The sequence below is a fragment of the Tursiops truncatus genome, chromosome 1, assembly GCF_011762595.2.
Source record: "Tursiops truncatus isolate mTurTru1 chromosome 1, mTurTru1.mat.Y, whole genome shotgun sequence".
In the NCBI taxonomy this organism is placed as follows: domain Eukaryota; kingdom Metazoa; phylum Chordata; class Mammalia; order Artiodactyla; family Delphinidae; genus Tursiops; species Tursiops truncatus.
This window is the reverse complement of record NC_047034.1, coordinates 161,715,289-161,732,765: the sequence shown is the minus strand read 5'-3', so window position 1 is coordinate 161,732,765 and position 17,477 is coordinate 161,715,289. Positions and strand designations below refer to the sequence as shown.

The 17,477-nt window shown below is 37.7% G+C and overlaps 1 protein-coding gene across 11 annotated transcripts in view; it reads left to right on the top strand.

The window, feature by feature from the left end:
• Nucleotides 1-17,477, top strand: part of PHACTR4 (phosphatase and actin regulator 4) — a 117,209-nt gene that overhangs the window by 55,572 nt on the left and 44,160 nt on the right. For 3 of the 11 annotated variants that reach the window (XM_019938319.3, XM_033839611.2, XM_033839648.2), the window contains exon 1: nucleotides 14,762-15,046. The exons of the other annotated variants lie outside the window; for them this stretch is intronic. In XM_019938319.3, coding sequence (XP_019793878.2) covers nucleotides 15,001-15,046 — 46 coding nt within the window. In that variant the 5' untranslated portion in view covers nucleotides 14,762-15,000. Of the gene's footprint in view, nucleotides 1-14,761; nucleotides 15,047-17,477 lie in introns of those variants that run through there. 11 annotated transcript variants of the gene reach the window in all.

Sequence of the window (17,477 nt, the reverse complement as noted above, 5' to 3'; positions counted from 1 at the left end):
ATTTATTTTTATTCTAAAATATTTAAATAATAACAAGAACCTATATTTCTACTCAATTGATTTTAAAATTGGTAACATTAGGGCATATTTATAAAAGTTAGTTATAATCTCCTTTGACCACTACTCTCCAGTGACAACCCATAACATGAATGTTGTGTATATCCTTTTAGTTCATTTTTTTCTTTTATAATGTGCTTGCATAATCCTTTAATATGATAAAAGAATAGCTATCTGAAACCAAGAGACACTAGCACACTTACCAGTGAAATACTGAAGAAATGTCCACTAGAGCAAGAACAAGACAAGAATGCCCACTGTTACTTTATTTAACATTATTTTGGGGGTTCTTAGTGCAGTAAGATGAGCAATCATTAGAGGTGTTTCCAATAACAAACAGAATAAGTATATAGTTGTTGGCTAGTATTATTCTCTCTTCAGAAAAATATTCCCAAAAGGATCAACTGAAAAAGAATTCAGTAACATGGCTGATAAATGCAAACTAAATGTTCAGAAATGAATCATTAAAATTTTTATATCTATTAGAATAAATTTTTTTTTTTTTTTTTTTGCGGTACGCGGGCCTCTCACTGTCGTGGCCTCTCCCGTTGCGGAACACAGGCTCCGGACGCGCAGGCTTAGCGGCCATGGTTCATGGGCCCAGCTGCTCTGCAGCATGTGGGATCCTCCCGGACCGGGGCACGAACCCATGTCCCCTGCATCGGCAGGCGGACTCCCAACCACTGCGCCACCAGGGAAGCCCAAGAAAAGTACATAACTTATAAAACTAGAAATTTGCTATCATAGATAAGTAAATAAAGGCGTTACGTCAAGAAATAAGAAAATTTATGAGTGTCCATCTACCCAATTTACTTAAAGAAATAACTTTGATAAACAGCAGTGTGCACAGCACAGTGTATTGGCATATTCAGATTTAAAAGTGTGTATTATTTTTACTAAAGAAAAGAAAACTTTAAAGTTCTTGAAATTTTTATGGTTTAATAGTAAGTGGTGAGTGGGACTTCCTTGCCGGTCCAGTGGTTAAGACTCTGCACTGTTGCAGGGGGCATGGGTTCAATTCCTGGTCGGGGAACTAGGATCCCGCAAGCCCCATGGCACGGCCAAAATAAAAATATAAATAAATGTTTTTCTTCAACTTTACTTCAAATTCAGGTTAAGTATGATCAGTGGGATCTAAAAGCTGGTAATAAAACTTATATGAACATTTCCCATTAGGTGGTGGACCATTAGTTTCAAAACAACCTCAGTGGTTGGCTTCTTGGCCCTCTAGAGTTCTATCATACTAAAAATGGCCTTTCATGATAGAGCTTTGACTTGATTCAAAGGCAGGATAGGTTTTACAAGATTGCAACATGAAACATCAGTGGAGTCCAAAACACGCACAGATGTGCACACACGTACACACCCCCGTAATGGAGGCTTCCATTAAAAGAGGGGGATAGTAGTATAATGGACTATCTTGTGGAATGATGTTGATGGCCTTCAGTTCCTCACTGAAGATTTGTGTGTGTGTGTGTGTGTGTGTGTGTGTGTGTGTGTATGTGTTTAATATTTATTTATTCTGGCTGCATCGGATCTTAGTTGCGGCATGCAGGATCTTCGTTGTGGCATACAGGCTCTTAGGCATGGTTTGCAGTCTTCTTGGTTGCGGCATGCAGATTCTTAGCTGTGGCATGCAAACTCTTTAGTTGCGTCATGCGCGCAGGATCTAGTTCCCCGACCAGGGATCGAACCCAGGCCCCCTGCATTGGGAGTGCGGAGTCTTACCCAGTGGACCACCAGGGAAGTCCCAAAGAGTTGCGTTTTGTTTTTTCCTCATCAAACTAGTGTGTGTATCTCTTGGTAGCCAGAGTGACATCATATCAGATTGCAGTCTGTAGCTACAGCTTTCTTTTTTTTCACTGCATGAGAATATTAAATAAATACTACATTTTACTTGACTATGCAAACATTATAAAATTTCAGATTTAGGTTTCTTTTGATGATTGTGTATCTTCTGTTTTTCTTCTTTGATCTCCCAAAAGAATTTAAATGGTGTAAAGCAGATGGGTCTAGCAGCTTTATTTTGTCCGTTTTACACCCCGCCCCCCACCCCAGGTCAGTCTTTTCCCTCTTCAGTATAGAGCTGGATAATCAAAGGGCTTGAATAGCAAGAACCCGTAAGAATTATGTCTTAAATAGTAAAGGAGAAAAGTGGCACCAAAGAAAAGACATTCTTGCTGGGGTGAAGCGCTTTGGTGTGTGCTTATTACTTCTAGTTATTATCTCATAATGCATCCAGGGCCAGTAGCTTAACATTGGTTACAGTGAAGTCCAGTTGGTTTTGCTTGATAATTTATTGTCATACTCACTACATACCCTAACCAATCAAAAGGTGAAAAAGCGGATAGGTGGGTGATTGGCTGGCTGAGTGATTCATTAATTCATTTAATAAATTTTCCCAGGCACATTGCCCTAGCTGCCATGAAGGACAAAAAAAACAAACAAAAAAAAGAATAAGATATACTTTCACCAAATGACCCAACAATCCCACTACTGGGTATATACCTAGAGAAAACCATAATTTAAAAATACACATGCACCCCAATGTTCATAGCAGTGCTGTTTACAATAGCTAGGACATGGAAGCAAGCTAAATGTCCATCAATAGAGGAATGGATAAAGAAGATGTGGTGCATATATAAATGGAATATTACTCAGCCATAAAAAGGAATGAAATTGGGTCATTTGTAGAGATGTGGATGGACCTAGAGAGTGTCATACAGAGTGAAGTAAGTCAGAAAGAGAAAAGCAAATAACATATAATAAGGCATATGTGAAGAATCTAGAAAAATGGTATAGGTGATCTTATTTGCAAAGCAGAAGTAGAGACATAGACGTAGAGAACAAATGTATGGATACCAAGGGAGAAAGGGGTGGGGAAGCAGGAATTGGGAGACTGGGATTGACAAATATACATTACTGATGCTATGTATAAAATAGACAACTGATGGGAACATACTGTATAGCACAGGGAACTCTACCTAATGCACTGTGGTAACCTAAATGGGAGGGAAGTCCAAAAGGGAGGGGATATCTGTATGTGTGGCTGATTTATTTTGTTGTGCAGTGGAGGCTAACAGAATATTGTAAAGCAGCCATACTCGAATAAAAATTAATTTTAAAAAAAGAATAAGATATAGTTTCATCACTCAGAGAGGAGATTAAAAACTATTAATGCTAGGCAGAATGAGTAAGTGTTTTTATACAGATAAAAATAGTTGTGTTATTGGAATTTCATGCCATGTTATTCAACATGACTTGTACTTAAGGAAATTATTAAAACAAAACTTGCTTTATAGCATCTATATTGCCTTTTCTATATCTGTGTTGTTTGAACAGTTTAATACTGATGACTTTAAGTAGAGTTTTTTTGTTTTAATTGTTTTTGTCTCGTTATCTAACAGGAAAATTTGGTGAACATGGAGAAATAGGAAAAACTAGGGGCTCCTAAGTACCTTAGGGAGTATGGTACTCCCTAAGGAGTACATGGTGGTGAAGCACACTTGTACATTGCTAATAATGATTGCTCCCAGTAGCATACATGTGGGTTAAAGGTGTAAACCTGTGCTTCAGTAATTTGGGTTTCTCATGCAGTATTGGGACTGAAGTATTTTTGTTCTAGATTTGGTTTGAGGGGTAGTAGAAATGTCTGTATCCCATATAGCCAACTTCTCTTGATTCTAGACCTTTCACTTATTTTCTAAGTAATTCCTTTAAAAATTGATTTTGAGATAAGAAACATCATTCTTTTTGGTAGTCATACTGGAAATATCAGGGGTAAGCTAAGAGAACAAATTGTTGGTGTTTTTAATTTTAACATTGTCATTTTGGGCAATTCACATAACTGTTCTGTACCTGAATTTTACTTTTGTTAAAGTACTACCTCCTGGGCTTCCCTGGTGGTGCAGTGGTTGAGAATCTGCCTGCTAATGCAGGGGACACAGGTTCGAGCCCTGGTCTGGGAAGATCCCACATGCCGCGGAGCAACTATGCCCGAGAGCCACAACTACTGAGCCTGTGCGTCTGGAGCCTGTGCTCCTCAACAAGAGAGGCCACGATAGTGAGAGGCCCGTGCACCACGATGAAGTGGCCCCCGCTTGCCACAACTAGAGAAAACCCTCGCACAGAAATGAAGACCCAACACAGCCCTAAATAAATAAATAGATAGATAAATAAATAAATAAAGTACTACCTCCTAAAGTTTTTATAAGGTTAAAAATAAATGTTCTTATCTAAACACCTAGGAGGTATTGTGTGAATTCAAAGTCCATTTCGTAGTACAAACTATCTTGTAGTAGTTGGGAGTGGAGATTCACATCCAGATTACTTAGATATGAACCTTAGCTTTGCCGTTTATTAGCTATGAACTCCTTGGACAGGTTTACCCCTGGGTGACTTAGTTTCCTCAACTACTAAATGGGGATAATAAGTGGTATCCTTCTTATAGCCTTGTTGTAAGAATTAGACAAAACAAAACACTTAGAATAGTCCCTGGCATTATAATACATGGTCGATTAATGTTAGCTATTATTATCCGTAGAGAATGGGGAGAAGGAATGCATAGGAAGTTGAACTTAATTTACCTTTTCTAAGCTTTAGCTTTCTTTTTCATCAGATCTTTTGTTAGAGATGTTCATATGTAACAGTAAATCATTTTGAGTTTAGTATTATTTTCTTTATGTTTTGATTTTTTTGATGGAAACTTTTACCATTTAATGAAATGATCAGAAACCAGAAAACAGGAATGAAGGGGAGAAGAAGCAGAGACCAGAAATCAGCTTTGAGTGATTAAAAACTCGTGGTGCTACTTTAGTCCTTTTGTTTCTCTTAGGAACTAGAAGAAAAGTAGAGCTATTTTTTAAAATCAGTTTTTTATAAGTCTAAAAGCAACAGTAATTAAAAGATTATGTCACTGTAAGCATCTATGGAAGTGAATTTATAGTAACATGTAACCCATAGCTAAGTTAGCAAGATAATCTCAATTATATCTGTCTTTTTCTTTCCTGTTTGTCATGAAACTGTTCAGTGAATTATTATAATATGTTCAGTACCTACAGGCCTGGCATGTTTCCCAAAACAAATACTCCACAACCTGAAAGGGACACTTAACAAGCTAAACTAGTGAAAGATCTTAGTTTCCCTTTGCCTCCCTCCATTTAAAAAAATATTTATTGAATGCCTTCTATGTGCTGAGAAGTATGTTACTAGCTGAGGATATAAAGACAATCTGTTCAAAGAATGTAGGAGAGACAAATAAGTAAGTAGATAATTTTAACGAAAGTGATTTATACCCCTATATGTAGAGGTATATACAGGGTGACTTCAGAGTACCGAAGGGGTGCATAATTCAGTCTTAAGTATAGAAGGTAGATGTTCAAGGAGCGATTCCTAGAGGAAGTGAAACATAAACTGAATTTTGAAGGAGTGGGAGTTAGCCAGATTAAAGAATGGAGGGAGAGGACCTTTTAGGCAGCTAGAAGAGCAGATGCATAGATAGATAGACCTGGGCAAATATATCATCGTTTAAGAATTCCAAGTGGTTTGGAATAGGACTTAAAAGACAGCAGGCATGGGAGAGTGGTGAGAGAAAAGGTTAGACAGAAAGATAGGCATTAGTGCAGCAACATGGATGGACCTAGAGATTGTCATACTGAGTGAAGTAAGACACACAGAGAAAGACAAATATTTGATATCACTTATATGTGGAATCTAAAAAATGGTACAAATGAACTTATTTACAAAACAGAAATAGAGTCACAGATGTAGAAAACAAACTTATGGTTACCAAGAGGGAAGGGGGGAGGGATAAATTGGGAGATTGGGATTGACATACACACACTGCTGTATATAAAATAACTAATAAGAACCTACTGTATAACACTGGGAACTCTACTCAATACTCTGTAATGGCCTGTATGGGAAAAGAATCTAAAAAAGAGTGGATATATGTATAACTGATTCACTTTGCTGTATACCTGAAACTAACGCAACATTGTAAATCAACTATACTCCAGTAAAAATTAAACAAAAGAAAGAAAGAAAGATAGACATTGGGCCAGGTCTTGAAGGATTTTTAATAAGCTATGAAGAGTCCTGTCAGATTTGTGTTTTTGTAAAGGTCATGGTGGTACCACTGTTGAGAATAGATCAGAAAGGGACAAAACTGGAGTCAGGTAAGAAGGAAATTATTACTGTCCCAAACACACATAAAAGGATGTCACATTTGAAAGCTGTGATCCACAAATAAATTCTGTCAGACTGGGATTTATAAATAGAAGACTTTTTGTCCCAAGTGAATAAATCCCAGAAGAATCATCTTTTTTTTCTTTTCATTCACTACAAATCAACACAACAAACTTGGTTGTCAGCAATTTGGATTTTAGGATAGGTGGTATTCTGAAGGCTCTTGGTGCCTAGGCCTGGGAACAAGATGAGAATGGGTAAAGTGTTTAATAGCTAATTGGATCCATTTGGGGCTTTTTCAACAAAGGAACTTATTTTTAGGCTGAAAAAACAGTAATCAGATTTGCATCTTAGATGGTTTTATTTGGTGACTACATTTTTATAGACCCGGTAGCACTAATAAAGATTAGCTTTTCAGAAAGGTTAAACTAGGATTGGGCTCATTGCTTTAACACAGACAGATGAGCAAAGGGACAGGTTGTTCATATTTTCTCTAACCTCATACATTGTTTTCCTAAAGTGTTAAGGTGTTTCACTGTTACTTTTTTAATTTTATTTTACAAGATTTAGAAGCAAAGGTATGTATAATCCAAAACACTATTTCTCTTTGAATTTAGAAATTATATACATAGCCTTTCTTTTCTCCTGTACCTCACCTCCTAGGTTCTGTGGTTGTGAAAGTTTGAGAATTTTGAGGGAAGAGAATGGTATAAAAGAGATGGGTATTTCTTACATGGAAAACAAAGAATAAAGTACATTTGAATTACTGGCTGGAACAAGTTTGATAGAAACACCATTCATTTATATGGTCATCCTTGGTTCTTTTGTAGAATTACTGCTGACTCACAGTGTAACCAGGTGTTCATTACTCAGAATTTTTATTTAGTAGAAGATGAAGTCTGTATTCTCCTGCACGTGTACCAGAAAAGAATGTTTAAGGAGATTTCTTGTTAGAAATTTCTGAATAACTTTTACAAATGTTATAGCTATCATCAGACTTATTGTATTTCCACTGGATATGTGGCTGAGTGTTGGTAATATTTGGATTTCTTTTTCACTGTCTGAAAGTGAAACTGAGAACCAAATGAGTTAGAAAGAATTATGAAAGAGAGAAGGAAGGAGAGACGTGGCATCAACTAGTAGTCATCTCTGAGTCATCAGTAATGAATGCCACTTTACTGGAGAACATTCAGTGTTTCAAAACCCTGTGACGGGCAGCTCCTTGATTTCTGACTGGTTAGTTTCTACACATCATTGATACCTCCAGGTTCCTTAGTAGACAGAGGCCACTTGGGACTTAGTTTTTATGAATATCATGTGGTTTTATTAAATATTTTTTTTCTTTAAGATTAAGATTTCTCAATCACTTTCACTGTAACTACATGAAAAAATACTATTTGGGGTAGATAGAATATTAAATGGATGGCCAGTAAGATGGGGGTTGTTAATTTTCAATTGGTAACAAATGGATGTAATTCTCAGTAGATCTTTAAATTGAAATAAAACCATCCTTCCCTGAGCTTTGAGTTGTTATTAATAGTCAAAGACTTTACTTGAGTGTTACTAGGAAAAGAAACAGTAATTCAACTGTTAAAGTAAGAGTATCAAAGATTGTGAGTATAAATAGCTCAATAGTTTGTAACTGAATGAAAGGAAACTTTTTTTTTTTAACTGTCAGTGTTCCTTCGGAGTATACTGCCTCTAGTAGTTAGTGTTTAGTCATTGGTGCCATGGAAAATAGATACCACGTGCTGATGAAATACTCTGTTTTGCATTGTTACTGGAAGACTTGTAAGTGTACTTTAAAAATACTTTGGGTTTGGCCTGTCTGATAGAACTTTGTGCAGTGATGGAAATATTCTAGATCTGCATCGTGCAATGTGGTGGCCATGTGTGCAATGTGGCTAGTACAACTGAGAAACTGAATTGCAAATTGTGTTTAATATAAATGTATTAAATATTAATATACATATAAATAATCATTCGTAACTAGTGACCACAGTATTAGACAGCACATCTTTAAATATTTGAGAACTGAGCAGCCCGTTTGATAACCCTTACTTCACTGACCAGTCATTAAAATATACTGTAGTTGTAATTAATATTTACTTTTAGTACGTTAATTGAGGAATGTGTTGTTTACTTCAGGTCTTTGTTTATATGTCATCTTCCCAATGAGGCCCTTCTGCTTGCACAGTTTATAATTTAGCACCCTCTTTCTCAGCCCATTGTATTCCCTTTCCCTGAGTAATTTTTTTTCTATAGCACTTATCACCGTCTACCATACTAGAAAGAAGGCATAGATTTTTCCCTCTTCGTATCCAGTCAGTGTTTCCAACACCTAGAACAGTAACTGATACTTTAGAGGTGCTCAGGACATTTTTTGTGGAATGAATAAATGAGGATTGTGGTTTCCCAATAATAATACCCCAATTCATTAAGCACTTATTTTGCATTCTATGGCAAACATTGAGTTGGATTAGCTATATAAAGTGCACCGTGGCCACTGTTCTCTTCCGTAATAAAACATTTCTTGGAACCATTATTTGAAACAGAACACTGAATTAGTTGTCATTAGTTTGACTCTGCTGTAGAATTTCAGAACCTGAAGGGAGCTTGGCAATAATTTGATTCAGGTGCCTGATGTCACATAGTGGATTAAAGTTTGATAAATGTCATTTGTATCCTCTTCTCATTTCCCTTTTTCCCTCATCCACACAACCTGTGAATCTTTTTGCTCAATTTTTTTTCCACTTCTTCTCATCTCCATTCAGCTAGTTCTTTTTTCTTAATTAGGATTTTTAAAAATTAATTAATTAATTTATTTTTGGCTGCGTTGGGTCTTCGTTGCGGTGCATGGGCTTCTCATTGCCATGGCTTCTCTTGTTGCAGAGCACAGGCTTTAGGTGTGCAGGCTTCAGTAGTTGTGGTGTGCGGGCTCAGTAGTTGTTGCTCGCGGGCTCTAGAGCGCAGGCTCAGTAGTTGTGGTGCACGGGCTTAGTTGCTCCGCAGCATGTGGGATATTCCTGGGCCAGGGCTCGAACCCGTGTGCCCTGCGTTGGCAGGAGGATTCTTAACCACTGAGCCACCAGGGAAGTACCCATTCAGCTAATTCTCATTTTCATCTACGCCTACCTTTTCCACTGACTCTACTGTACTCTGAGGAACTACCTAATCCCTTAACCCAACCAGAGAGAAATGTTTCATCTTTCTTAACTGAAACTTTCCTGGTTACTATAATTTTTATAACTAACTCCTCAGTTCTAGAAACATCTCCTGACCACTAGGGCATCCTTAAGAATTTATTGTCTTCAAAACAAAAACTTTAAGAGAAAGCAAAAAGAATTTCTGTAGCTCCAATTTCCTAGCCTGAGGTCTCTTATTCCATGGATCTGAAAGCAGTCCTGCTGGCATAATTTCAGTTTCTTTCTCCCATAAACACAGTCCAACATACTGTAGGTTTGTAAACATATACATTACTTCATGCCTGCCATATGTATAGCCACTGTGATGTAAAGGCATAGCAGAACCTCCCCATTTTTTCCTAAGGAATGGTGGTACTTAAATGTAAGCATTCGGTGGAGGGGAGGAGTCATTTATATGAAGAATCTAAGTGAGGTGAGAAGGAGCCAAATATATTAAGCACTTTCAGTCATCAGACTATAATTTAGAGATTTCTCTTATTTGATCCTCACAAAAACTCTGAGTAATTATCTCTATCTCATATAAGTTAAGTAATTGTTCAGTCACCTAATCAGCAAATGGAAAAGCTGAAATTTTACATAGTTATGTATATGTAACTCCAAAGCCTCGAAAGCTTTCCTCCGTTGGTAAGCCATGCTTCCTTCTGGAAGTGGGGGTAGGCAGGGGACAAGAGTTACAGTATTTGATGTAGAATAGGTGGCACGTGTGTTCATTTTTTGCCTCCAATGAGCCAGCCACAGAAAGAAACCAGTGTCGTTGGGAGTAAGAGGGATGAGTATCTGGTGGTACCAGTGGCTCCCCCTTAACTTTAGTCTCTGTCTTTCAGCCTGTTCTTCCGGCTCGTTCACATGGAGTAGAAGTGCTTTCTGCTGAGGATCTTGAGCCTAGCAGTCGTGATTATATGAGGGTTTATGTAAACATTCACCTGACACATTTGTCTTCTTTGAAAGTTATTACGACTTGCAAAGCAGTAAATTCTCAAAAACCATCATAAGCATGCCATTTTTTCACAGAGAATTGAGAGTTTCACGGTAGTTCTCAAGATTGTTTGGAATGATAAACTAGTCTATGGTCTTGACATTTCTTCCAGCCTTCGTCTGTGGCACTTTTTGCCTTAACTGTCTTTTGCTACCAGATTCTGTGAGCAAAGCTTAAAGTTGAGGAATGCTGTTTCTTCCCTTGTCCTCAAGGTTAAGAAATACTTTTTGCATGTCCACCGTGCACTGAGTCCTGCCAGGCACTGAGGGCTTAAGTGTAGGCACATCATGGTTCCTGCCCAGCAGAGAAGCCAGAAGATCATTGCAGTTTAGGGTGATACATCCGGCACCATCAGTCATGAGCAGCTCTTTACCTCTACAGTCTTATCTCTTGCTGCCCTTACCTTTTTCTCACCTCTGTTATTCCTTCTATGACTGACTCTCTCAGATTTTAGAAGTCACTTAATTCAAGATATTTTCTGTCATCTCTTAGGAGAAAGCTAGATGCCCCCAGCCCCATCAATATGTGTTTGTGTAGCACCTAGGTACTTATCATGCTCTATTGTTGATCCTACTTATTTGAACTGTAATCACGTTAAGGACAAAAACTATTCTTTTTAGTTCCAGAGCATTGCTGGGCACATAATCAGTGATCAGGAAATCTTTGTCTGAATTCTGCTTGAGTGACTAAGAAAAGACTCTTAATAGTGGAAGCAACATTTGAGCCAATTCTTAAAGGATGGGTAGGAGTTCCCTAGATGGATCTGGGAAAGAAATTCCAGGCCAAGGGAGTGGTTTGTACAAATAGATGAGACAATGAAGAGTTTACAAGTGACTAGCAAGGCTTTCTAATTTCCACATGGAATATGAGACAAAGGTTATTAATTGTAGGATTTTATTTCCTATTCAGAGCCAGCCAGACTAGATTAGAGTTAGACGGTGGAATAAAGAATAGAAAACTGCTCCCACCCTCGATTATATATAAAGAAGCTGAAAATTAGTCTTTTACTTGAATATGTATCCGTGTGACCTGTTAATAATTTCTGTTGGTCAGCCTTTCCAAGAGGAAAGTGACTTTCTTCCCAACCTCGCACTAGAGCTCACCTCCTTGAGACATCTCAGACTTAAAGTGGTATGCTGAATTAAGCTGAGGGAGATGTAATTGAAATAGCAAAGAGTTTACTCTCCTAGGTAAGCCAATTTATATAGGTACCTCAGCATAAAATTACATTTAAATGGAAGCATTATACTTTTGTGATTGATCTTGTAAACTGTTTATTGACAATATAAAGCATGTTCTCACGTTAGTGTCTGATGTGCTGGCCAACAAAAAGTTTTGGAATTGTAAGTGTCACTAAAGGTTTTGAATGTTCAGCAGTGTTTGTTTATAAACAGTTCTTCGATAAAATGAGACTGCTTGGGGGCTTCAATTGCTATCTAAATCTAAGCTGTAACTTAGATTCCTTTGCATATTAAACTTTATAAGGCCTTTTTTGCTCTTTCCCTAAATAAAATAGGAAGAGATTCACAAATTTTAATCTGTTACTTGCCCCATTCCTTGAGGCAATAAGCTGTGGAAGAAAAGTACTCTAAAAAGAGAGTATCTTATTAGGTGACACTTAAGAGAGAGTTGTCTACTTCTTGTAAAGTTGAAGTGAGAGTTACCTTTGCATTTCTAAAATGTAATACATGGAAAACTAGAATGAACACAAGGCCTTATTGTTAAATTTTAAAGCCATTAGTAGGCCAATACTTTCCCCTCTCCCTGCTTGTCTGCTTTTGTCAGCACAAAGTAAATATTGATTGTTAAAATGAAACTGAAACATGCTGATTAGGGAACATGTGTTGGTTTGGTCCATAGGGGACAGAATTAGAATCTCTGAGAGATTTGTCATTGTTGTAGAGTGTGGACTTCCCTGGGAAATGAATATATCTTTAGGAAATAAATATTTCCTTGGCCATTTATACAAGAGCCAAAGTGAGTCCTGGAGTTAGAATCAGGAGGCTTGGGTTTTAGTCCTGGCTCTGAGCAAAGCATTTAACCTCTTGAACCCTCAATTTCCTTCTTCCGTAAAGAATAGGAGATTGAGCCAAATGATCACTAAGAATCCTTTTTCTAATCTTTGAGTTTATTGCTGCTTTCAAATACCCAAGATCAGCAGTGAGCCAAGTCAAGTTGGACATTTAAATTTGGCAGGTGGTAAACAGCAGCCATATGAGGATCCTTAAATCTATCTGTTCTACTCTTGTATAATTCTGTCAACATGAACTAGATTCTGTAATACTGTTTCTGGGCTCTGTGTGTGTGTGTGTGTGTGTGTGTGTGTGTGTGTGTGTGTGTGTGTGTGTGTATGTGTGTTTAATGTGCCTGGTTTGAACTAATTCATGATAATACACACATCTGGGCTGTTCCATCTGTTTAATGTTTCTGTGCACCAACCTGATTGTGTTCACACTTCCTCCTTGGCCTGCTTCTTCCAGTTTGCTCTCTGGATTCATGGTACAGAAATGTCATCCTCTTCCGTTTCTGACTAACCTCCTTGTAATGACTGGGTTTTCTGCCATGTACCATTGTCTGGCTGCCCCTGACCTGCCCTCTCCTTTTTTGACTTGTTTGTTTTTTTTTTTTTTTTACTATAACAGCTGTGATAGGTATTGCTTGCATTTATTGAGAGCTTTCCATGTGTCAGGCACATTACAAAGTACTTTATTTCTGTTCATGTCATTTAATGCCTTGTACTGGTAAGTATTGTTATGCCCACTTTACAAATGAGGAAACTGAGGCTCAGGGAGGTGAAATAACTTGCCTAGTGTTAACAGCTAGTAATAGATCTGGAATTAAAATTTTAGTCTGCCTCCAAAGTTCATCTTAAACAATATGCTGTATTGTCTGCATGATGATGATAACTACAATATGCTGAGCACCTGCTAGGTGCTGGGCAATGCATTTGCCACCTTTTGCTTCCCCCATTTTACAGTAGTGGGTGGTGCTCTTGCACATGATCTGCTTTTAGGCTAATAAATGTAAGGGCCAGCTTAGAAGGAATTTGACATTCTTAGATTGGCGCATTCTTTTAATGGAAAATTTCGCTGTTTTTTTCCTTTTATCCTTTCCTATTTTAATGGTCAATATCATAATTTTTTTTACTATTACCAGTACTAACAACTGAGTTTTGCCCAAGTGTACACTTTTTTTTTCTTACTGATGCCTTAGCATTGTCGTTTTCTTATTCCTTACCTTTGCTACTTTTTTAATCAAAAGCAGATAATAGAGATAAGGTAATGGGGAAAGAGGAGCAGGTGCTAAGGAAAGGCAAAGGAAAAATCCAGATACTAGAAATCTTTCCGAAATCTCAGTTTGGAGAACAAAGTTTTAAACTAAAAGCTCAGTTTTAGGGGTAGCTGTCATTTGTTAATGGAATATTAGGGCTTTGACAAACACAGGATTTAACCTCAGTAGCCTTATTCTCATCTGATAATAGGGTAAGTAATATATTCTTCACAATGCCTGTTTATTTGTGGTGATAATTAAAGGACATAGACAGTATAAAACTCCTTAATACAGTGCTCAGAATTGTTAGTTCCCCCTTTACCTTCAGATGTTAAATTCATCAAGCTATATCCTTAATATTTATGTATATGACTGTATATAAATTAGTTATATCTGAATAAAAAAAAAATCAGCATGCAGGCTGGCCCTTCCATTGCTGCATGTGGTTAGCTGATACTGCCTGTGTATTATATGCAGCACGTAGGGCTACTCCCTATAGTTTTGTATTCCTCAAGATCATTATTGAACTTTAGCAGAAAGAGAAATATTGCATAATACCTTAAAATATTCATTTCTAGTTTACTATTTTAGTAAGCAAAATTTTCAGAAATATTTCTTTTTATTTTTAGAAAAGGTATTTTTAATTCTAAAATATTGTTCCTAATGTTATTAATTCCCAATACACAGATCTTATTCTGCTCTGAGTATGCCACTCACAGGTACGAAATACAGTTTTAGAGCAAGCAGTGAAATGTCAGAATGGTCTAATTTTGAGATAAGCTTGTATCTAAAATGTACCTTTGAATGGACTTCTGCTCCCATCAACTTGCTTACGCATAACCCTGATGTTTTTTGTGTGATTAAATTTACAAATTCTTTGGTAGACTCTTGAGCAGCCTCCCTTTCTTCATGACTGTGAGTCTGGAAAGTTGTAACCCAGCTCAGTGTCAGAAAAAGTAGGTGTGGACTTTGAGGGCTGTGCCGCTCAGCAGCTAGAATGTGGTTGGCAGTCTCCTCCCCTTCCTGCACTTGAGCTCTTCACAGTGTGCACTCTGGAATGACAGGCATTCCTATGTGAAGAGAGCCAGCGTGAAGACATATTTGTGAGAAACACCAGTGCCTTGTCCGGGATACAGGGAAACAGAAACTCCTGCGGATTAACTGACTTCCTGCCATTTCCTGATGTCTGACGGTGACACTGAGAGAGGAGTGCATGTCCCCTCCTTACGTGGATTTATCGTTTAAGAAAAGTTCGCTTTGGTCGGGGACAATTTGTTGTTGTGAGATACATGAGACAACGTAATCATGGGGCAAGCTGACATCTCCAGACCGGTAAATCCAGATGGAGTTGGTGAGTAATAGAACGCAAAGAAACAAAATCTTGACAGAGGCAAGGCAGATCTGTAGGTGAAGTTGACTATTTTATAGGAATTTGAATATGAGGATTTTGATGTTTTTAACTTTGGGATGTTTATCACTTTGTGAAGAATAAATGAAAAATAAGTTAATTTTTCATTCAGTTATATTAATTTACCACTCATAGTTGTGTTTTACTGGATCCTTTTGGACTTTTTAAAGACAATATTGCTAGTAAACCATCTGTTAATTTCTTGCCCTTGCAGAACATAAGTGCTACAGGAACTCGTGTTTAGAAATCAATGGTGTTTTACTGCTCTTTTGCAGGACTTGGGCAGCTGATATATACGTGTGGTATAGCATTAGAATTGTTGACTTCTATAAACAGGACCTGTTTTGTTTTGTTTTGTTTTGTTTTGTTTTGTTGGCTGCAGCATGCGGGATCTTAGTTCCCCCGACCAGTTCCACCAGGCCCCCTGAAGTGAAGCACAGAGTCCTAACCACTGGACCACCAGGGAATTCCCGACAGGACCATTTTTGAGATTTGACTTAATTTTTTAGACTCAGTTATACATTTTCCAAATAAGTCTCAGGCTTTTTCCATTGTGCTGGTGTTTCCGTTTCTCATAAGGCAATACTTGGTATAAACATTGCTGAAGGCAGTGCTTTGCGTTTGAAGTGTTATTGTCTCAGAGATAGCTGGAGACCAGGCTGATAAGTGTAGCCAGAGTTTCAAAGCATGTAAGTGAAATGGAAGTCCACTGTCACTAAAAGACTCATTTTCCCAACCTTGTGGGGTTTTGTATAAAATGAAGATAGAAAGGTGGGAAAGATAGATTTAAGTGGATGCTCATTAAAGGCTTCCTAAATATAAACAAAGTGGGGAAAAGCCTGTGAATCATTCCTTGACATTATACTTTTTTTTTTTTTTTTAAGATTCATACCTTCTTATACCTTCTCTTTGATTTATGAAGCAGCAGAAAACATGTTCAGTCCCAGGGTGCTTTTTTTTTCCCCCCAGAAATGAAAAATGTTAGTGACTTTAAAGAAAACCATGAAGTGTGGGAACACAGGTAACACGCCCAAATGTGTCTCATGATTTAATGTAATTTCATTTCTAAAGGTATGTTTTCCCCTGAGAACTTTCCAGATGAAATTCCTACAAAGTACTTTTCATATTTTATTGAAACTGAAGCACATGGATCGCAAAGTGAGTCATTCAGCCACAGATTTTTAGGACTGAAATCAGAACTTGACTTGCTTTACTTTGATCACCAGGGCTGGGTCCATATCAATTCAGTAGCTCAGTTGTTTTGTTTTGTTTTTATTCCCTTAATGAAATCGTTCTCATTGGGTTGGCCGAAAAATTCATACGATGTTAATGGAAAAACCCGAATGAACTTTTTGGCCAACCCAATGGCTAGAAAAGGGTATAGAGGAAAATATAAAGGACCCTCTGGGGCCTCTACTCAGCTTGAGATGAAATTAAAAACAGAGTTATATCCCACCCCACCCCTCTCTCTATGCCTACATTCCCTTATGATGGCATTTTGCTTGTTTGCTCCCAGAGGTAACCACTCTCCTGAATTTGGTAAATTCCCTTTTGGGCCACTAAATTCTCCTGTGGTTTCTACTACAAAGGTGGTTCTCTGTTAACAAGTCAGGATGTAAATCATGCTAGGCATTTATCTATGAGATGGAAATGAAAGGTCTTTGAAAAGCAAGAAATGGGTAAGCAGGTACAGTGTACTAATGAGTGGTAATATTTATGAAGAATGCCGATTTAATATCTATATACTAGACAAAAAATTTCATCTCAACAGATAAAGTTTCAAATTTTTTCTGCCTATTAAAAAAAAGTAGGGCTCATCATTCATCAATTTTTCCTTCTACCAATAATCCTAATAAAAGTCCTGTGAAGTGGGGAGTTCCCTGGTGGCCTAGTGGTTAGGATTCTGGGCTTCCACTGCCACATCGCAGGTTCAATCCCTGGTCTGGGAACTGAGATCCCGCAAGCCGTGCAGCGCAGCCAAAAAAAAGATTTACTGAGATAAAACTTTCAAATAATACTTTGTAGTTCTCAATCAACATAAAAAGCTGTTTCTGTGTTCACTAGAATCCTTTACTATGTATCATATTAAAACAAACAGCTAAAAAAAAAAAAACCAGCTGATTTAGCACATGTCCTTAAATTAGGCACAAGACCAAAGATATTTATTTAGCTGAGCCGGGTCTTAGTTGCGGCACATGGGATCTTTAGTTGCAGCATGCGAACCCTTAGTTGCAGCATGCACATGGGATCAAGTTCCCTGACCAGGGATCGAACCCAGCCCCCTACATTGGGAGCATGGAGTCTTAGCCACTGGACCACCAGGGAAGTACCAAGAATTTTAGTGAATTCTACCCAACCATTTAAGCTGGAACTT